Genomic DNA, 22,959 nt, shown 5'->3' with positions numbered 1-22,959 from the left:
TTAGCAAACTTGGTGAGTGAACAGTTCTTTCCTGTGGAAACTGGGAAAGGACCCAGAAGCTTAGGGAGCCAGGATAGGTCTCTACCTAGCACCCTTTTCAGGAATTTCTCACCAAGAGAAGAAGCAGCCAAACAGAGCTGCTCCAGGCTTAGAGCAGGGATTTAAAGTAAAAGTGCCTGAGTGGGCTGCCTGGCATGGAGGCAGCTGGGTACCAGAGCCGCCTAGCTGAAGTCAGCTGCTGGGGAGGGTAATAGGGAATGACGCTTAAAGCTTCTGCATTCACTAGCATAGAATGCAACAACCCACACCTGGATGGAGGGCGCAGATGGTGTCCTAGTAGTGAGATCGCAGACAAGTGACTGTGAAGGGGGTCCTGATGCCCACCAGAACTTATTTCACACGCTACAACTGGGTAGAAGATTGAAGAGACTTATTCTTGAGATTGGTGTCACGAGAAAAAGTTTGCTTGGATATCCTGAGGATATCCTCAACCTCCAGGAGAGCAGGGCCTTGGTCAAGACTAGGTTAAGGTGCACCCCTAGGTGCAGCCTGGGGTTTGAGCCAAGGAAGGGGTGAAGCTAGGACAGCTGAGTTGACCTAGGATGGATTGGAGGCGACACAAGAGGGCCCTTAAGTGTTAAGAATTTTAGAGAAAGGTGTTGAAGCTGAAAAACCTTGTGCAGGAGCCATAGGGGGGGATCCTGGGAAAGGGGAGGGAGCTACTGGGGCATGCACGAGGCCGGGCGGAGCCTCCAAAACGCTCAGGGTCCGCCAGGGGAGCAGGTGAAGGGGGGCCAGCGGCGGGGCGCGGGGAGGCGGCGCGGGGGGGCGGTCCAGGACCGATCGGGAGGCGGAGCCCAGAGCTGGGGGCTGCTGGCTAGTGGCTCTCTAGGCTCCTTAGCTCGGGCGTCCTGGTTCGCTTCAGTGTCCGTCGTCTCCACCGCGGCTTCTTCTTCCTTCTTCGCCACCGTCGCCACCGCCCGCAGCACCGCAGCCCCTCCCGCCATGGCCGCCGCCGGAGCCCGGCGGAGCCCGGGCCCCGGCTTGGGGCTTCGGGGACGGCCGAGTCTCGGCTTCAACCCGGGGCCGCCGCCGCCACCGCCGCCGCCGCTGCTATTGCTGTTTCTGCTTCTACTGCCGCCGCCGCTGCTTCTGGCCGGCGCCACCGCCGCCGCCTCGCGGGAGCCCGACAGTCCATGCCGGCTTAAGACCGTCACGGTGTCCACGCTGCCCGCCCTGAGGGAAAGCGACATCGGCTGGAGCGGTGCCCGCGCCGGGGCCGCGGCCGGGACGGGAGCCGGAGCCGGAGCAGGAGCCGCCGCTTCCGCGGCCGCCGCGTCCCCGGGCTCCGCGGGTTCAACTGGCACAGCTGCGGAGTCTCGTCTCCTGCTCTTTGTGCGTAATGAGCTCCCCGGACGCATCGCGGTGCAAGATGACCTGGACAACACAGAGCTGCCCTTCTTCACCCTGGGTAAGGGTAGGTGCCACTCACGCGGAGTCGCAAGGAACCCAGAACCCCTAAGTGATGACAGACTGGTGGGGGCGCCCTGGGGATCCCCGCTCCAGGCTGCCCCACCTGGGTAGGCAAAGGGCAGCGAAGGGGCCCCGAGGGCGCACAGGTGGTTGGGAAGGAGTGTGGGGCAGGAGGTCCTGGAGCGCGCGCTCTGGGAGCCCGGGGGCGTGCCAAGGATCCCGCAGTGGGGACCTGGCCCTCCGCTTCGCAATCCGTTTTTGAGCTCCGCCCCTTGCATTCCGGACGCTGGAGACATGAGTCGCTCTGTGTGCTCTGACCAGAAACTGAGCAAGAAAGACCCTTGTCCTGACCAGTTAATGGTCAAGCTGAGCACTACCCCTCTGGACAGCTCCACTTTTCTCTGGTCTCGGAGTTGGGGATTCTGCCTTTCCCGTGGGTTTTCTCAGGATCATTGCAGAGTAGCTACGTGAATAAGGAAAGACCCAGTCCGGGAAGGCTCTGCTTCCGTATGGGCTTGGTGACCTTGGCTAAGTCGCTTCCCCTCTGAGCTTCGGTTTTGGCCTTCTGTGAATTGGGGCTGGAATTGATTGAGTAATGTTTGAGGACTGGGTCTCTGAGCCCAAGCTCTCCACTTTTACATACTCCCTCCATCACCGTTATCCTCATCATCTTCTCCCTTCTCCATTCCTCCTAGTTGAGAGCAAGCTTGTCCTTGCTGTTCGCTTATTGGGCTAATAATAATAAAAGCAAGAAAAAGGACAGGAGAGGAAACTGATGGGGGTAGGGGGCTCAAATAGAAAAGTTAATCAGAAAGTTCGCAAGCAGCTTGCCGCCTACTGATTCCCGGCGCGAATCCCAGAGGAGTCGGCCCTTCCGTGGAGCTGTGGGAAGCGCGGCTGATTTCCCACCCGGGTAATTGATAGCTTAATTATCTCAGAGAGCATTTACAAAAATGTTGTTCCCCTTAGCTCTCCCGCGCTCGCTCTTCGCTTGCTCTCTCCTCCCCTCTTGGGGGCGCGGGGCGGGATTGGTTGTCGGAGTCAGGCCAAAAACAGTGCGGGAGAGGCGCCAAAGGCTCGCATGGAAAAGCTTCTCCAAGATCCTTGTTTTCTGGGGATCTAGATCTGGTTCCAGTGTCGCGAAGCGGCGGGCTTTAGTGGTTGGCATTCTTAGGAGCCAGTCCGGAACCTCCGAGGTTAACTCTTGGCTTTCAGGGAAAAACCTACACAGTAATGGACTAGTCTTCACTCCCCCGGGAGCCCTGATGTTTTAAAATCTACTTTGCAATACCCTTGCTCCTTTCCCTTTCATTTTCGCTCTTTGGCATTTGAGCCAGCAACGAGGCTGACCACCGGGTTTGGGGTCCCCATGCCTTTCTGACTAGCTGTTACTTGAGTAACAGCTTTCTGTGGAGATTTCTAGAGGGGACAAGCAGGAGAATCCCTTGCGGGTTCCCAGGGGACTTCCTATGGCAGTGCCTCTGGAGTGTATCATGTGACACACAAACAAACACACACACACAATCTCTCTCTCCTCCTCCCCCCTCCTTCCTTCCCTGCCTCTCTTGCATCATAAGCTAAGCACTCATAGACACATGCATACAAACTCTCAGTAGCCGTTCCCATGTGCACCCAGGGGCTGCTCACATCCAAGGAAGGTGGTGAATAAGGCTCTAAGTGGAGTTCATGAAGGCACTAAGCTTGGGGTGTAGGTCTCTTCTCTCACCACTCTCAGTGATGCACCTGCCCCTCCATCCCGACATAGCTCTCCTCCAGATAACATAAGATGCCAGGAGCAGAGAGGTCCTTCTGCATAGCCACTCAAGTGAAGGAGACAGAATGCTGGCCCCTGAGTAGTGCCTGAGTTGGCATTCAGAACTTCAGAGCATTCAAGTTCATCAAAGATGTGAGAATTAAGTCCAGCTACTTATACAGTTGCCTCAGAATTCCTGGAGCTAGCAGTTCTTGCCATTTTTAACTTTGGCTTTCAAGTGGATGGGCACCTCAGTAAGAGTCAAACAAAGCCCTGAGCTGGAAGTCTTGAGTGCTTTAGAATAAGCATGAGAGTCCCTGGTACACTCCGTTTGGAGCCTTTTCCTGATACACAGGCCAGAGCTGGGTGACTGGGGACCTTCTGCCCCTGGAGTAGTTAGACACTTACCTCTTTGGCTGCGCTAAGCTTTTTGGGTCCACACTGTGAATTGGGTTCCCACCACCACCCCCGCCCCACCCCAGAGTCCTGCATTGGCAGCTCAAGAGCTCCTGACAGGGATTTGGCTAGCGAGGTACTCAGCAGATGGCAGGGTATAGCAGGAGCTGTGTAGGGAGACGTGGGCTTTTTATTTGTGTTGGTCTTCGAATGTTTGCGTGTAAACATGAAGTGCACAATGAGCTCTTAGAGGGCCAGGCTGCCTGGCAATGAGCGTTTCTGACAGCACCAGGAGGGGGTGGGCAGTGTGAATTATTTATGACCTCTTCTTTCCCAGTGTCCTGAGGCAGCTCCATTGCACCTCTGGACCTTTATTCGTGCTCTCTGATATTTACTTCTAGCCAGTAAGACTCTATTTTCACCATGACTTTGTTCTTATAGGGAGGGGTCATAGCTGTGTGTACAAAATTGGGGCTCAAATCCTGCCACTAGTGGGGAGTGTGGAGCCACCACTAGGGTATAATAGTGCTTGGCAAAGCCCTCCCTGCCATAACTTGGGTCCTGGACTCAGGGTTGTTGCTTGCATTAAATGTTACAAAAACACAAAAATTTAGTGGGGCCCTTAAGGTATGTCTCTGCATATACCATCTATTATTCTTATTCTTCAAAGCCATCTTCCCTCTTTCCACCCTGTCTTGAATTGGTAATTTCTGAGATTTTCCATTTGGATCCATTTCTTTTTATACCTCTTCCTCTCCCACAAATCCAGGCTGCTTTCTGTAAATTGGAACTCACATTTGGATATGGAGGATCCCCAGGTTCTCATGCATGGGCCTCTTATTTTGAATCTGATTGTGTCAATGGCATTGACAAAGTAAATTTTTCCTAAAAGTGATCAAGGAATAGCAAGTAGTTATTGAATCTTTAATGTCACGCTGAGAGTTTTACTCTTGCCATGTATTATTAATTCATACAAAATATTATGGAGAGTGAACTACTGTTATTCCCAGTTGACAGATGAGGAAACCTTCTGAGAGATTCCTGTACAAACTCACACTGTGGGAAAATGCTGGAACTGTAAGCAGGATCCTTGACTATTGGGTCTTCTTGGCGGTTGTCAAGCTGGCATCCTGAAGAAAGGTTGCTGTTGATACAGGACAGGTACTAGGTAGAGAGAAAATCTCTGCATCAACAAGAAAAGAAACTAATTCGCAGGAATATCCACTATGCCAGAGAGCTGAGTAGGAGAGTTTGAAAGTGATACTTGAATTAAATGATCAATTCCCAGGACTGAGGACTGTCAAGGACATGCTGTTTAGTAGCAGATGACAGTGGAGATGACGTAACATCAGGGAAGAAAGATATCTCTATAGACTTAAAGACTAGACTTTTTGGGATACTTCTTGTAGCAGAAAAAAAAATAAACTTGAGCTACAGTTCACTGAAGATTGTAAAAGGAAATTTGAAGAGAACCTGAGTGTTAAATATACCAGGGGAACTTATTTAGTGCTAGGCTCTAGTAATCTCTCACATGGCTCACTATGACCTTGAACAGGTCATTTTCCCCTTCAGATATGCAGTTCTTTGTGCTGTAATATGAGTGGGTAGATGAGGCCTAAAATAATCCTGTGGTGTAAGGCTTCTGTGACCTACTCTGTCATTTCTCACTTCATTTGCCTTTGCTGGTAACATGGGGGTGTTGGTGGAGATGTATTGAAAAAAACTGGTTTTGAATAGGAACAAGAGTTAATGAAGGGCTTCTGAGGTCGACCTGCATACCACAGGGTCCTTGTCTGCCCCCTGGCAGCCCTGCAGTCTGCTCCTGGATTTAAGTTCCATACCCAGGCATAGGGAGGTATAATCCTTTTTTCTCTTTATGATTAGAATCTGGCCAGACTGTTTACTGCCCGATTCAGCCAAAGAAGAAAAAAAGTGTCAACATTTGTGAATAATTTGTCTTACTGTGTAAACCTGATAGGAGCCAATGTAATGTACAGACAGTAGGAGTGTGAAGAAAGAACGGTCTTTGAGTATATCTTTAAATGCACCTCCATTAGTAAGTCTGGCTGAATCCTGATGGCCAGTCCCTGAAAAGATGCCTTTTTCAAGAAAGTGATCAACTTGGGTGGAGGAAAACCATACACTATGAAAATGCCCAAGTGATCCATCCAATGGTCAGTCCAGTGAAGGTTTTTTTTTTTTTGTAGTCTTCATAGAAATTGATACTCAAAGGTGGGGTAAGGGACGAGGCACCTAATTGGGGGTGAATGAGAGCAGAGGACTCATTAAGAGAACACTCCGCAGAGGGCTGAAGAGGTTTTCTTTAAATGTCATCAGTGCACAATGAGAAACCTTTCTTGTGTGGGGAGTCTTTTTAAAGAACATCCAAAAAGCAAAGATAGAAAGCAGGGACAGGCCAAGGGAGCTGTCCAGCAGCTTGTGTGCTGACCCCCGGGTTATAGTATAAGCTGGCTAAGAGAAGACAAGGTCACCAATCACCAAGAAACTAGCAGCTTTTGGTCAGGTTTTTGAGAAGGGGACACAGGGCCTTAGAGATTGTCTCTGTATTGGTTTCTGGTTTGATTATAAAGACTCATACCTTTCATTTGCATGGAGGAACAATGCTTACAAGTGTGCTATGTCACCCAACGGTATTTCTGATGCCAGAATACTTGCTAACATCAATTCCATTGTTCAGCTGTGAGAGATTCTGGAATGGAAAAAAGGGAGACTCTATCTCAATATCATGCTATGTTTCAAGCAATGTTTGTATTCCATCAGTCACCAAGTTAATTGTCATTAAATGGGTATATTTGGGTAACAGTCAAATTTCAGTATCTGCCCTGCTGGGATGGGGATAAGTGTAAACGGTGCCTTAGGCTGCAGTCCTGCACACCTCTGTTAACACAACTCTTGGTCTGCATGCTTTTCCCCTTTCCAGTTCCTTCTGTCATTCCCCACCCTACTTCTTTCCAGCTGAAATCTAATGAAACCTATTTAACACTCAAGGCAGAGAGAAATGCATTGCTTGCTCTCAGAGAGCACCATGGTGGAGAGAAGGGGGTGGAGTTGCCACAGTCTGTCAGATTTGGTGTCTGAGGTGCTTAATGTGCATTTGTGAGTTGGAGGTGGTGTTGCCAGTAATGAGACAGCAGACCTGTGGTAGCTTTGGCAGGACCCAGAGCTTGACTGTGACCAGGCATCCTGCAGTGAAAACTACTTGCTTCTCATCCCCTTGCATGTTGTATTTTGGGTTTTATCTGAAGTCAGAGGACATGAACATGTGTTCTGAGAGAAAGGGGGGGGGGCTGGAAATTGACAGTGACCTCTTAGGTGATGTCCTAAAACTGATAGCATATTGTCTTTTTTGATTACAAACTGTTAGAAGGCATTCAACCCACTGTTTCCATATTATATAGCAACATGGAGTCTGGACAAAGAAAAACGCCCAGCTCCAGTTAACACTTGAACCTAGGCTCCACTTACATGAAGAACTAGCTTTGATGCATCTCAGTGCATGCAGTGTTTTTGAGCATCATAAAGTATGCCAGTCTTTTCTCCTTCCCTGCCAAATAAATAAATAAATACCCTTAAGCAGAAAAATCTCCTTAGGGAAATTGAATTTGTTTCCTGCCCAAGTATCCAGCTGGTTGGATTCAATCTCTCCAAAAGAACCTGTCAGATAATGTATTTTTGTCCTAGAGGAGGGGGACCCTTTCCTTAGAGGATAGACAGAAAAAGTCTGTTCTTCTCTAGAAGAAGGAATAGTTGTATTTAACCTTGGGTGGAGCAGAATCAGAGGCATGCTTGGTTGGCTGTGCTGACACTTTCCCTAGTTCTCTCACTGACCAGCTAGTGGCAACAGAAGATTAACTATAGCTGGGTTTCCCTTCCCTGCAGCAGAGCAAACAGCTTTCTGCCTGACTAGCAGTCAGACAGCAGTGCTTGGCAGGACTTGCTCTGTTTGCTACTACTTGCTGTCTGCTTTCAGTCGCTTTTTTCTACTGTCTGTGGGTATTTTTGGACAACAGCATCCAGAAAGAATTTTCTTTTGAATGGAAAAGGTGGGGATTATCCACAGAAATGTTAAGTGCAAGACTGATATAGTCTGCAGTTTCATTCCAGGCATGCCAGGATATAGATTCAGTCAAGTCTGTAAGTTGAAATTTGAGAAAGGCATTGTATTCACAAACATAAGGCTTTAACCTCATGAGGGAAGTATGTCCTCCGCTGTATTGCTACAGACACTGTTGGGCTCAGCAACACTTCTCTATGCTACTGAAATTTCTGTAGTCAACTCATTTATTTTCCCCGAGAAGTCTCCTTTCTAGTCAGTTTATCCCGTCAAATTGATTTTATCAGAAAAACAAGTATCATAATGGGAATGTTCACCTGGCATTTTCTTCTTGCTCTTAGGCCAGGTTCGGGCTCCACATACTAGTGCAAGTCCCTTGATCACATTCTATCCGATTATTCTACAAGGACCTTTCCCCTTCAATTTCTAAGTGCTTCACCCCCACCCTTATAAAATCCCTATTTTCCATCTAAGACTGAGTTCAAGTGCCAACTTCCCACTGGAGTTTTCTTGAACCCTTTGCTTCAGCATTGACCAGTCACCATCAGTATGAAAACCATCATGATAGCTGCCAGTCCTGGGAGAATTCCAAAGCATCCGTGACATGCCTGATTGCTCTGGTACCATTGGATATGTAAGAGAGTTGGTTACAAGGACCACTGCATTCAGGAGGCTTCTCCCTCATCTGCATGTGTGCATACATGTATGTACATGTCTACTGCTACAGAACAACAAAGTTAAATAGGATAAGCAAATTCTGAAGTATATGAAAGATGACAGGTTCTATAAAAAGTAAACAAATAGAAGAAAAGAGAATTCAGAGTTCTGAGATGAGGGAGTAAGTTTTAATATAAAATATCATAGAGAGAGGAGTTTATTGAAAATGTGAGATTGGAATGAAGGCTTAGGAGAAATGAATTATTATCCAAGAAAATCTAAGAAGGATTTCTAAGAAGGAATCCTAAGCAGAGAGTCATCCCAGAAAGACCTGAATCAGGAGCAGACCCAGGTCATTTGAGGCACAGCAAAAGATGATGAATGCAGTTTGAGTGGAATGGGCAAGCTGGCAAAGAGAAACCAAGTTACACATGGCTGTGCAGGGAACTGTCAGGATATCAGCATTGGTCCCTGTGCCATTGGATATGCATGAGCTTAAATGAAAAAAAAAAACCAAGCTCTGACTTGCATTTCAAAAGCATTACACTCTGCTCTGTGAGGAGAAGGGATGGGAAAAGAAGGACCCCAGAATACTGTTCATGTGAGAAAGTATGACAACCCAGAGTAGAACAAGAGCATTGTTTATAGCACATGTTTCCTTACCCGTCTTGTGCTGCTTTGCTGTGCAGGCTCCAACCAGCCAGCAGACCGCCCTTATTTTGTACTACAATGACTATTTCCTTGGCATGGCATAGTGTACAGAAGATCATGGATAATGGTAACCTCATGCTTGCTATATCCCATGCCCAAATCCATACTTGAAAAAACCATAAATTCAATCACACTTTTCTTCTTAAGGATGAGTTTGAACAGCACCTCTTCTTACAAGGAGCTTTTCTTAACCCGAGACCCAAGAACCATTTCCACCATTGTTTCCAGTGCCCTCATCTGGGTTTTGTGTATGGTACAAAAGAGACAGCATGATTAGAAGAAATGGTGCTGGATGTGTGGAAAGGCCTTACTTTAAGAGTTTGGAAACCAGGTAAAGCATTAGAACTGGGTATGATGGCAAACAGGAAGGAATTGGACAGTTAAGAAGATAACATGTTCTGGAATTATCAAGTGTTAGAAGTAGAAAAGCAAGATGTCCTTAGCAAGTCATTGGTGGGGCAGACATCAGATCGTATGTGTGCTGACTTGCTAATCAGCTGTGTAATTCTTCTGCTTTAAGAAGGACAGCCACCAGGCAACCAGGAACGGGAGGAGAGAGAATCCACTAGTGTCAGGTAACTATCAGTATCCTAGAAATAGTGACCACATTCTGACAATGATTGTGCTCCATGTAACACCTACTTCTACTGCCTTTTTATGTGTTCCACACAGCATTCAAGGGCAAATGTCATTTGCATGTATCACAAGCAAGCATAAACCTGAGAAACATACTGAAAACTACATGGCTCATATGAAACTAAACTTGGTCCAAACCCAAACCAGTTCTCTCTGGGTCTTGGGTTCTACATTTTCTCTGACTTTCATGCCAAACAGGATAAGAGAAACTGTCAAATTTGATCTCTTTGTCTACCCCATTTTACTTCTTGCCACTTCTCATTAGGAAGAAGTTTCAGCCATTTCTCATATAGGTTCTTGGGTGTGCCTGTCTTGCCGCACAAGGGAGCCAAGCACCTTGTTTCTGTGCTGAATGTAGCTGACTCAACATCTCTCCCTCATACTTCCCCCACCACACACACACACACACACACACACAGCTTAGTGCTTCTTTGTCATGAGCACTGGGCTTCGGTTCATATACCGTGGATGCTTCTGCCACTCATAAATTTGCTTGGGAGGCAAATTTTATTTTTTCTGTGCCTTCTAGGGTGCCTCCCTTCTGCTTTATCTTTTGTCTCCCCATCTTTCCATTTTCACTCATGTTCCCTGCTCTTCCTTTCTCCCATCCCTTAGGAATTCCCCACCTTTATGCTATGTGTAGTCTTACAGAAGACTTAATGACCGTGTCCTTTCAGGAATTTGTAGAAGTTTAGTGTTGTCTTTCTAGCAATGGCCAGGGCATCTGGTATCTATGATACACAGTTTCTATTTGGCTGGGTGTACTCTGTTTAAGCTCTTGTGCTTTTTAGCACTATTATGTTATTTTTATATTTTATACTTTTAAAATGGGATTTGCATTGGTCAGAAACAATATTATGTATTAGAATTCTACAAACATCCATTAATATATGTTCTTCTAGAACACTGGAATTAGATAATATGCCTTTCAATTTCAGTCAAATAAATCTCTCATTGAATTAGCAGAGAGATGTCCATATTCCAAGACCCCATAGGGGCTCCAGTGCAAGATGAACACTAGGTAAGTTTCTGATGGGGAGTCAGTGAGCTGAAGTGGAGCATGTGCCAGCTTTCAGCATCCGAAACCGGATGCAGACTCTCCAACACACATCTGCCTAAGCCAGGGTTCCCACATGCCATCTCTGTAAACTAGGCTTTGACTGCTTATTCTTAAGGCAAATAGAGCACGGCAATCGTGTGTGTGGTTTTCTGGGCTATGTTTCTTTGGTGAACTCTCCATAAGCTACAAATTAGTCAGGACCCAGCACTGTGCACAATTCTTACTTACAGTAAGCCTTGTGATCCTCGTGGAAATGCTGAATACCCATCATAGCCCAGCATGTTCTGTGACTCTTTGCCACCTGGGACCTTTGTTGTTTTGTTTTGATTTGATTTGGTGTGTGTGTGTGGGGGGTAGAGGTATGAATAAATAATGAATGTGAACTCCACGTCTCCCCCCCCCTCTTTCTATATCTGGATTGACTGCCTATGCCTCTCCTCTCCCTCCCTGTTCCTCACTCAGTAAGGCACAAAAGCATGAAATAGCCATTGATCTCTGCCAGCTATGGGGAAGTGGGGGCAGGAGGGAATTCTGGGGTTGTCTGAGGACAGTTTAGGCAGAGAAGCACTGAGACACTGAGGCTAAGGCTGGTGAGTGTTGGAGTAGCAGGTGGGGGATATTCCTCTCCCTTCTGGTGGTGGCTGGCTGACAGAGTCTTACTCTCAGGCACGCAGGGAAGTCACGAGTGGCTTTGCAAGCAGCCGAAAAGGAAAGGAACATTTCCATTAGCAGAATCAGCAGTAAAGAGATTTCCAGCCACAGTAATAGCTACATTTGGGGAATCATTTCATTGGTGCTGTGGGCGGAGGAAGGAAGGATGTGGGATGGTAAGGAGAGGCACAGGAGATGGGTGCTTTGCTTGATGACTAAGTGAGAGCCAGGTGCCAAAGGGGAGGTACCTGTTCACTATGGCTGATCCTTTGACCAGCATCCAGGAACTCCCGATGCCCACCATATGGGCAAAGCTTTATCTGAGGGGTCCCGATGAGAGGATTTCTGCCTACTCTGTGTTGTCTTTGTTCCAATTACCTGAATTCCTCCTTCCATGGTTTTCATAGCCGCAGCAGCAGCCTGCTGGGCTCCTGAGATTTGTACATGGAAAAGGGTTAGTTAACTCAGATTTTTCTGAACTTAGCATCTCATATGTGACACAGTCAAACCCAGGCTCTCAGCACAGGAACTTCTGGGTCAAGTGGGTCAAGGCTTGGAAACCTGCATTTCCTCAAGGTGCTGACTCTGGCATGTCTTTGAAGGATTTCTGAGATACCCTGGCCCATGCATGACTTCAGCTGCACTCCTCATGTGCCTTGCCTGAGGCCCTAGCCTCACCGATGATGTGCACACGGTTGAATTCCTGACCTGAGGGTAGGAGTGCTACTTGCTTCCCCCTAGATCACACCTCATCTCCACGTCACCTACAGAAATCCTGGGCATGACCTCACTATTGCTTCTTCCAAGATGCCTTGCTTCTTTCCCTCCCTGGATGCTTAGATCTTCTGGTGTGAGTGCTACTTGTAGCAATGGCAACACAAAATGCCCAACTAAGCTTAGGTTTTAGATGGAGGATGAATACAGATTTCATGTAAACATGTCACATGCAGTATTTGTGGCATAGTTATGGTAATGTCTCAATAACCTAAAATTTACATATGAATGAACTTGTGTCATATTTATGAATCATAAGGCCCACATTTATGAACCATAAGGCCCACTGTTTTTTTTTAAGTCCTGCTGGGGAACACACTGTTACTATTTGATTTGATTCCTAAGCCCACTTAGCCTGTATATCCCCATCTCAAGAGATCAGTTATCCAAGCCAATGAATTGCCTCCCATCCTTCGCCTTGCCTCATGCTGTTTTGATGTCCTCTAGAAGAAGTCACTCTTGAATGTCCACTGCTGTCACCTGTGTCCAGAACATGGTCTTCTCCTGGTCTTCTTGTGTTCTCTGTTTCTTTGCTCACTGCAGTTCATGACTTATGGGCCAAATGCAGCACTATGCTTGATGTTGTATGGCTTATAAACTGATTAAATCATCAAAAATAAGAAAAACACCATGTTCTGATACATGATAGCAGCATGGGACTGTGATTTCTTTGACCATAAAGTGTTGTTAAAACACAGTCACGCTCATTAGATTCTGTGCTGCTTGTGGCCACTGTTGCTCTTTGGTGGCACAGGCTGATGGCCACAGAGAGTATTTGGCCTGTGGAGCTGAAAATATTTACTAATTGCTCTTTATAGAAATCTGGCCGCCCCCGCTGCACAGAGTAGCCAGAGGAACCTTTCCAGGCAACAAATTGCTTTTTGCTACTTCCTCGTTTAAAGCCTTCAATTACTCTTAAGATAAAAATCCTAATTCTGCTTCAAGGTCCACAAAATCTTAAATAATTTGCTTCCTTCCCAGTTCATTGTCTACCATTTTTTCCTTGGCTCACAAAACTCAAATATTACCTCCTTTAAGATGTCCTCCTGAACCAAAGTAGTACCTGTGTTCACCTCCTTCCTTGTACTTTCTATTCCATTTACTTCTAAAAGCCTGGGCCCAGCAGCTTCCAGAAGACGGGGAGGATTCTGTTTAGCCATTTCCTCTGCAAGACCTGAAGTTCAGAACACTGTCTGCAATGGGTTCTGACTGAAATGCAAAGGGCTGCAGAGATGTGTGTAGCCCCACAGGTAGACGCCTCATGAAACCCAGTCTATGGGTGATGTGGTCATGGACAGCTGCGTGTCTTCCGTTGGTACCCATTCTGCTTGATGTTACAATCGAGGCCCTCTTCTCTTCTGGGATGTTTCTGTCTCTAATGTGATGTGACTAAATGAAGTCATCTGTGAAGCTCTTCTTCACTGTAGGCTCCTGCAGGCGTCCTGGAGGGAGAGGACTCCCTCCGAGAGCCGCTGAGGCTGGAACACGGCAGCCTGCCTGAAAAACCTTCCTCCTTTCTCACTTGGCTTCTTTATGGGGCTTTTGAGATCAAACCCTGGGCTCTGAGCCCAGGTGTGACTGGAGTTTCAAGTCCAAACTCACTAATTTGTGAGAGAACCTTCTTCAATTTTGTCCTTTTTAGCTTCCTCCAGGGAGGGAGACCTGAGAAGCTGACCACTGAAAGCAAGCAATTACCAGACTGCCAATAGTGGGCCTCCTACTGTCCCTACCCCTCCCTTTCTCTCCTCTTTGTTCTCTAGCTGCTTTAAAACACCTCTCCAAACTCCTGAGGCCTCTGGAGAGTTGCTCCCCCATCCACCTTCCTCCTTCTTTCCAGACAGAGAACAGAAGGGCTCTTCTGCCCTCAGAGAGACAGCATGCAGGAAAGCAGGGTGGGAGGAGGGGAGAGGACGAGGGGGATCTGGGGAGCAATCTAGGGGCTGTGGCTCTGCACTGGCTGCAGCAAGGATTAGAAACTGGAACAGGTTTGTAAGCTGAGAAGCATACAGCTCTGCTCAGTTTAGAGACAACAGAAGTCTGGTTCTGCTTCTGCCACTGCAGGAGCTCTGTGACTTCAGATAAATGACAGTCCCTCTTTGGGTCTCAGCCAGGATTAAGCAAATGTCAAGAGGCTGCTCTTATTCAGGGAGCTGGAGAAGAGTAGGTCACATAGGGTATTCTGTCCGGAGAAATCATCCAGGCTGCTCAGCTGCTGGAGTCTCAGGTGCCTGGAATGATGCCCAATATGCAGTGGACAGTTAATAAATGTTTGCTGAGAGAAAGAATGAGTGATGAATGGAAAATACGTGTGGTCATACTGTCACTCTCTTTCTGAATCCATGAGATACATTGCTAATCAATCACTTAATCATGGCTCCAGATTCCTTCCTGATACGAGACCTCATCAGTCACTACCAGTCAATCGAGGTTAGCATGGGGAATGACTTTAATTCACATTCCCTTGACTAAACCAGTTTACCATAGCACCCTAGCCCCTTTGCGTGATGCTTACTTTTTCAGGCATTCAGCAGCCCAGGCAAGGCTGTAGTTGAGGTTTCTATTGCTGTGATGAAACACCATGACCAAAGCAACTTGGGGAGGAAAGGTTTATTTGGCTTGTGTTTCTACATCTTTGAAGGAAGTCAGGAGAGGAATACAAGCAGTGCAGGTACCTGGAGGTAGGAACTGATACAGAAGACATGGAGGAGTGCTGCTTACTGACTTGCTCTCCATCCCTGGCTTTCTCAGTCTACCTTTTTCTTCTTATTATTTTTTTTGGGGGGTGGACTTTGAGACAGGGTTCTCTGTAGCCTTGGAGCCTGTCCTGGAACTAGCTCCTCTAGGCCAGGCTGGCCTCAAACTCACAGAAATCCACCTGCCTCTGCCTCCTAGTGCTGAGATTAAAGTGCTGTGTGCCACCACTGCCCAGCTCAGCCTACCTTCTTAAAGAAATTGGAACAAGCAGCCAAGGGGTGGCCCTGCACACAATGATCTGGCCCTCCCATATCATTCAGTAATTAAGAAAATGCTCAATAGGCTCACGTGTAGCCCAATCTTATAGAGGAATTTTTTTCAACTGGAATTCCCTCCTCTCACTTTATCCTTTGTCAAGTTGACATAAAATTAGCCAGCATCGACCCTGTGCCAGGGACCTTGGAGCCTGGAAAATGCATGGAGCTCTCAGTCTATAGGTATAATCACATTGGTATGTTCTGATCTGTAAAACTCTTTTTCATGAGTATTTTTAGCATCCTCATATTATACATGAAGAAATAGCCATTTGGAGAGATCAAGTCCATTACCCAGGGTCATACAATAAATAGTATTAGCTGCACTTACTTAAAAAGGAAACTTTGTATCACTGTCAGGATTGGGTCTCCAGAATAATGATATAGATCGAAGATAGCCTTTAAAAGTAATCATATCAGAATTAGTGACTGTTGAGTACTCAGATCTAAATGGGGTATTCATACCATTTTTCAAGACTTGAGAAATATTGAGAAGAAGAGGGGGAAAGAGTGTAAGGACCACAGGAGGGGGAGGGATGCTGTGAGATACTATTTTCATTATATGGCACAGCCATTGTATTCAGGAAGTCACAGAAACTGTGGTTACCTGTGTAAGGTTATCTTGAGAAGCTTTTGGCAATTAATGGTTACTGTGGGAAGGAGAATCATTTTCTTCAGTGGTGCAGCCACTGTGAAGTTGTACATGCTCCACTATATTACTCTTGTTCATGCTTACAGGAGCAATCCTAATTAAACTCAGTTATTCTCCTAAAATGAATCAAAACAAAACTGATCTGACAATAGGAGAGGAGCTTTATGGGAGGAAGAGAAGGTTCAGTGAGAGTTTCATGGTTATAAGAGGGTTTCATTGGGGGTGAAATAGCCAAAGTGCATTGTACAAATGAATAAAATTATCAAATAGTAAATTAACTTATTAAATTAAAAAAATAGCTTTTGCCACAAAAACTACAGTCAGTGCCACCTAAATTCATCTCAAATAGCAAGAAATAATGACCAAACCCAACAGGAAGACATGGATGTTCTTAATTTCATATTTTTCCACTTAAAAGTTTTCTTCTACTACATATATTATATATACAATATATATTTTATTTAAAAAATTATATCTCAGGAGGCAGAGGCAGGCTCTATGAGTTAAGCTCTACGAGTTAAACTCTATGAGTTCAAGACCAGCCTGGTCTATAAGAGCTAGTTTCAGGACAGTTAGGGCTATTACACAGAAAAACTCTGTTTTGAAAAACTAAAAGAAAAACATTCATACCTACTCATATCGACTGTCCCCTTTAAAGATCCAATATAGATGTCATGTCCCTGGTTCTAATATCATTTTTTTTGTTTCCAAAAAACAACTGCTAAACACATTGCATATTCATTCAGTACAGACACTCTCATTTTCAAGGTGTGCTGCTTTGTTTTTTTATCAACTTGACAAAAGCTAGAATCATCTGAGAAGAGGACACATCAATCAAGTAATTGCTTCCATCAGGCAAGTCGTTGGGGTTGCTTTCATTGATTACTAAAATGAGAGGGCCCAGTCCACTGTGAGTGGTGCTATACCTAGGAAGGTGTTCCTGGGTTCTACAGGAAACATAGTTGAGAAAGCCATGGTCAGCAAGCCAAAAGAAGGATTCCTCCATGGATTTTGCTTCAGTTCCTGCCTTCAGGCTCCTGACTTGAGCTCCTTCCCTGATTTTCCTCAGATAGAAACTGTGATATGAAAAGGCAAACCAAGAAAGTTCTGTCCTCCCTAGGTTGCTTTGCATCTTGGTGTTTAATCACAGCAGTAGAAAGTAAAGCAGGACACAAACAGAATATGTTTGTCTCCCTTACTAGTTGATAAGCTACCATAATTTAGCATCGTTTTTCTTTAGTAATTATAACTGTAGTAGCTAGTGTTTATTGCATTTCTATCCTTAATTTTTAATTTAACAAGAGAATTGCAAGCTTGTTGTGGCCTTCATGTAATTCAGAAATATTTTAAAAAAATATATAACTTTCTTTCAACTTCGTCTAAGAGGTAGCTATGGTCGGTAGTTTACGGGGATCGATTTGGAGGAGTTTGCCTGAAGAGCCATTTCTCACGCATCAACAAAGGAGAAGAAACTCATGTTCACTCTGCAAAGTTCTCCCTGGCAGTTCCTGAGTAGGAAAAGACTGTCTTTTGTAGGAATCTGACTTTTTACCTGGGTTCCATCATAAGTCACAAAAGCATATTCTGTTCTGCGGTTCCATGAAAGGAATGCTCTTCTTTTATCTGTCTCTATCGCTGGGATTAAAGTGTCCATAACTTACAGATACGCTCTTCCAGCACATCACTTTCCCTAAACCACGGCGTGGTACCCACTCTCACATGGCATATTGGCACTAGAACAATGGCAGCTGATATTTCTGCTCTGTTTAAAAAAGATTGCATGGCTAGAGAAAGTTCACTGACAATTAAAATGTAATTGTATTTATAACCTTAACTTTAAATTTTAATGCAAGGGATACAGTCTTGCTGTAGATTTCTTATACATAAAAGAAATACCAAGAATGTCAGAAAAAGTGAATCTTTCCTCTGAGCTCATTCCTTAGAAGTTGTGTGGGGTACATTGCTAGAATCCTTTTGGAGGAGATCTTCTCTTTGCCTGAAGAGCCATCTTAGATGTGGCAACACAGAAGAAGCAACTCATCAACTTCACTGTCCTTAGCTATATAAGATTATCTTGAACTTGCTATGGCCCCAGAAACTGTCTCTGTAAGTCCTCACTTATTGTACACACACACACACACACTTATTGCATACAAAGACGCACACACACACACCTTAAAGTCATGCATATATACATTTATATACTGCATCACTTAGCTTATTGTTAATAACCAAACACCCAAGAGAAGCTACTTAATGGAGGAGGGTTTAACTTAACTCATGATTAAGAGGATATACCTTTCATGGCAGAGAAGACATGGTGGCTGAAGTGGCTTGGTCTGTGCTAATGGAAACTTGTGGAACAGGTGATTCACATGATGACAGAAAAGAAAGCAGAGAACACTCACAAAAGAATTAGGGTTGATTATTCCAAAACAGCGCCACCAGCTGAGCATCAAGTACATTTGAACCTACATGGAATACTGACTTATATATGTATATATATACACATATGTCTGTACACAAATCAGACATATATGTACAAGTGAGAAAGGGGGTGCTCTGAGAATATGATTCTCTTATCCGGAGAATTAACAGAAAAAACTGAACTTTTTTGGAGGGAAGAATACCTGACAGAAGGAAATGATTGTCAGGAATTCCTAGAAGAGTATTTGAATATTTGATTGATGACTGATAAAGCCCTTCTTCTATTTCCTTAAGTTTTTTACTTGAGTGGGAAGACAGACTATTTTGGGAGGAGCTTTCTGGTTTAAGGTTGAACCCTTGTTTCTGAGGCCATTTGTATTAGCACTTAGAGAATCTGTTAAAGCAGAGAACCATAAAAAATAATAGATGCACATTAAACATTTCATTTTAATGTGAAATACATAAATGTGCATACATTTGCCAAGTTTGGGATGTAGGCATGGTGTCTCGTTCTGCGTCTGGGTCAGCTGGTTGTAATTCCAGGCCATCTCTCATCCGTAAACCACGCTCATAATGCACCAAAGATGATCTCCAATGTTGGTTTCATTAAAATAGACTAGGTGCTTGCCAAGCCATTCTTTTAGGGTTTTATGATTCCTTTCTAAATCTTTATGGTTGTCATGCCTGACCTAACTCACTAGCAGTATTTAAGTGACTTTGACATTTTTTTTATACAGTAAAATCATCTTAGTCTCACAGAAACCACTTTCTTTGGATGCTCATAAAATTTTAATTTGGACTCTATTTCATTAAAATTTAAAGTTGTAAGAAACCCAATGGCCATAAATAGGTTTGGGAAACAAACTAGATCCCTATGGAGTGTGTGTATATGGGGATTAAACTCCAGTGGTGGTAAAGTCCTTAGAATACCGGCTAGAAAGTGCCTCACCAGAGCAGGTAGCTGACACATCTGCCAGGGACAACATAACACAGAGACTAAGCTGACAGTTGCTGAGGCAAAACCAGATGAAAACTTTGTAAGTATATTTGGTTCTTAGAAGGACCATACAGCAGTCTGAGCCCCTGGAGACTGTTTTGTCCCAAATTTTGATGATAAGGAGAGGAAATAACTCCTCAGAGATGAGTCAGGAATTAAATCTCTGGCATCTTATGAGTCATGACATGCTTCTCCCCCCCCACACACACAGTTGCAACTTCCCTGCACCCCTGCAGCTGTTCTCTCTCTGGACTTTGACTGGTCTTCTGGAGGAAGCATCCTAATGCTTTCTCTGTCTTTTGAAGGGTAGAACTGTGTGATAGTCATAGATGCAATACAAATCCAAGCTTCCTGGGCTCTCAGGGATCTTCCATACCATCATCTGGCTGTGCAGAGTGAGGTAAAGGCTCAGAGACGGCTTCTACCTTCCTGGAAGTCAGGGGACTGAAACTGCTTCATATTGCAGATGCAAAACAACAGACTTAGGTTCTTTCATACCCAGTTTTTCCTGGTTCCTTACCTGCTGGGAGAAGTGTACAGATGAAGCAGGAGTAGTGGGGGAGGCTGGCAAGAGTTCTCCTGTTTTATGAGGCGCAGAGTATAATTCAAAACTCATTTTGGGAATGCCTCACTCCATAAACTCTCTTCTAGTGGAATGGCTTAGAATTTGTTTTGACTTCTCCAGCACATGTTTTTTAAATTTCCCTTCAACTCGTTTTTCTTCTCCTTTCTTTTTTCCTGACTCTCACCCATTTCTCAAGGACCCTGCCTTGGGGTCTTCTGAGGAGACTTGGCTAGTGAAGGTGGCGTTGCGAGAAAGGATCCTGCAATATAAGTCAATGGGCTGGCAAATGGTTGTGGAGATGCTTGCCTCTCTTGGGTGATTCCTATGCAAGGATATTGGCTCAGGAAATGACTTCAGGGATCTACATTCTGCAGCAATAGGTATACTTTTAGAAGGCTTTCTTATTTGGGGCAAACCAAAACTCTTTTATGGTTTTCTACTTTGCATCCCAATAGCAGCTACTTCATTTTCCTGGCCTTTCCATGGTGCTCCCAGTCTCCTAAAATACTGCCCCATGCCTTCTTTAAGAGGACATTATGTGTTGCCTAAAGAGTGTCCCCACAAGTGTTTTAGCCCTTGATTTGCATCTCCAATGGCTTCCTACTGTTTATAAGACTAAGGAACCTTCGGTGGCATCTGAGTTCTCCACATACGAACCACCTCAGTGACTAGTCTCTCTCTTCAGTCAAACTGGGCGTTTAACTTCTCTAGAAAAACAAGCTGTCCTATCCATGTTAGCCTGTCTTTTTCCATTCCTGTTAGGACATCCTTACCCAGATATTTCTGCTGTTTGAAAGCTGTTGGTGGAAACTTCCATTGCTGGTCCCTTCCTCCCCTAATTAATTTTTTCACATGTTTACTTTGAAAACTATTTCAAATCAGTTTTAAGGCCCATAATCTCTGTTAAAATATTGATGCTCATCTTTTATTTACTCGTCTACCTGTCATAGTACAAAACTGTATACTTATGGTGACTGAAAAATTGCGTTTTAGATTTTATTTAATTAATTAAAATTTTTTGTAATAACCACATGTGGCCAGTGGCTTCCCTACTGAAGCACAGAGCAGAAAGTTCAATTGGGCAGCCCAGTTTATGAGATTCTTAAGGGAGTGGAAGGAGTACTGGGCTTTTGGTCCTGTTACCTTGAACAAGATCATTTACTAAATGGTTTCCATAAATATTGGTAGAACTGATTTTGTGACAAATGACTGTGTAACCCACACCTACCGAAAGGTCTGTTTTTTAAGCACAGAGCAATTCATTTTCACATGCACCAAGATTTGTTAATAAAAATGCTGCATCGCAAGATTTCATTTGCAAACTCTAGGATGTTTTCTAATCTGGGATATCTTATATTAATCCATTAATCACACTCACCAGTAGGAATTCTAGGCCCCTGATGGGTCATTTCTCAGTATTTCACTTTCTCCTCTCCTCCTCCCCTGCATCCCAGCTACACTCACTGCAGCATCTGGGCCTTCCAGTAGATATGTGGATAAGGGGCCCAGGAGATTTAGTCCTTGCATGTGAAGTGCCAGTGGAGCTGTCTGACATGAACACACGGTTTGAGCTTCCTTTGGTGTTTCATGGAAGATTTATGAGTGTTTCTTCTAGAAACACTTCAGCTCTCCAACGGGGTGATGGCATGGGGAGGGAGCACACACGCTCCTTGGGGCTGCTGTGACCTCACCTCCCTTCTTCTTCAACTTCCTCCATGTCCCCACCTTCTCAATTCATTCTTTCCCTTTCTCACTTTGCTCTTAAAAGTTTTTTCTCTCTTTACTTCCTTTCCTACTCTTTCCTTGTGCATCTTCTGTGACCTGTCTTCATCCCCATTTGTCCTTGTCATCCAGTGTCTATGTGTCCTGTGTCCACCATCTAGAACACAGCCTTCCCCATCTTCTCACTTTATCCAAGACAGCTCATTGTTGATCAACTTGACCATTTCTGCAAGCTCAAACACATTCACACTGTTTAGAGCCAGTGAACCCTTCCCGTGTGGAATTTCAGTATAGAAGATGAATGGACCTTGGTTGAAGGTGGCAGAGATTTATAGGGTCAGCTCACCTTCCTTCTGATTAGAGTTTCTTCTGAATTCTAAGCTACCTATGCTGTTAAACATGGTTCCAAATATCCTGAGTGACCTTAGGTCCTCCATCACCACTGCAAAAATCACTCCCAAAACTCACCTTTCAAAAATACCTTTTTGAAAGCAACTGCTAGTAAAAAGGACCAGGGTGTTTAATTCCTGTTCTGCTAAATATTCAAGATACTTTCCTGGACTCTGATGGTTCTTTTTTTTTTTAAAGCCCCCTCTGCTGTTTTTGTATTATTGATCACCAGCTCTTTTTAAAACCTGTTGCCCTCAGGCCATGAAGACATCTCTTGGAGAATTTCAGAAAAAAAAATTCCAAGACTGATGAGCCCTTTTAAGAGAGCATTGCTTTTGGTGGGTGATGTCATGGGGCTTTAAACAGACACAGAGTTAGGTACGTGTCTTTGACTTCTAGACCAGCTTTGTCTGCATAGAAAATTCTAGACAAACCAGTGGGGGGGGGGACAGAAAGACAGAGAGAGAGTTTGAGTAAATAAGAATGAGAATGAATGCTTCTGAAATTTTAAGCCTTGAAATAGCCAAAAACTATATAGGAATGAGCTGAGACAAGCTAACATATCCCTCAAATATCATATATTCCTTCATTCTGAGCAGAAGAGTCTGATTTTGATCAGAAAGAGCAATACTCAATTGGGGTACAGGCTCTAGTCATTCTTTAAATTGTAATGAGCCTAGAAAGTTCTGTCAACACGGAAGATGTAAAACAGCACAAATGAGTGAGGACACGATGAACAGAAGACAGTGGCTGCCCAAAGTGAGTATCTCCTATGCCTTCTAGAGTGGACTTAAATTTACCTTTACAGCAGAACTGGGAGGACCTGCTGGAATTCTTTAATATTCCCTCTGTTTTGTTGCATTTTGATGTGTAACACCGTTGCAGCTACCGATTTTCCTCGCACTAGTCTATCCTGGTACACATTACTGTTGTGTGGAACCTGTAATTCAATAGTCTCCTGTTTGGGCGCTCTGTCTCTCTTGTTCTTCCTTTCTGTGTAGACAGTCATGCA

The 22,959-nt window shown here is 44.7% G+C and overlaps 1 protein-coding gene across 5 annotated transcripts in view; it reads left to right on the top strand.

The window, feature by feature from the left end:
• The first annotated feature begins 858 nt into the window (after window positions 1-858).
• Astn2 (astrotactin 2) overlaps window positions 859-22,959 on the top strand; it is a 997,088-nt gene continuing 974,987 nt past the window's right edge. For 4 of the 5 annotated variants that reach the window (XM_075947013.1, XM_075947012.1, XM_075947011.1 and 1 more), the window contains exon 1: window positions 870-1,471. In XM_075947013.1, coding sequence (XP_075803128.1) covers window positions 1,006-1,471 — 466 coding nt within the window. In that variant the 5' untranslated portion in view covers window positions 870-1,005. Of the gene's footprint in view, window positions 1,472-22,959 lie in introns of all 5 variants that reach the window. The other variant, XM_075947014.1, reaches the window with a different exon arrangement.

The sequence above is a fragment of the Microtus pennsylvanicus genome, chromosome 13 (genome assembly GCF_037038515.1).
Source record: "Microtus pennsylvanicus isolate mMicPen1 chromosome 13, mMicPen1.hap1, whole genome shotgun sequence".
Lineage (NCBI taxonomy): Eukaryota > Metazoa > Chordata > Mammalia > Rodentia > Cricetidae > Microtus > Microtus pennsylvanicus.
Note: the sequence above shows the minus strand (reverse complement) of the source record. Positions and strands in the feature narration are given on the sequence as shown.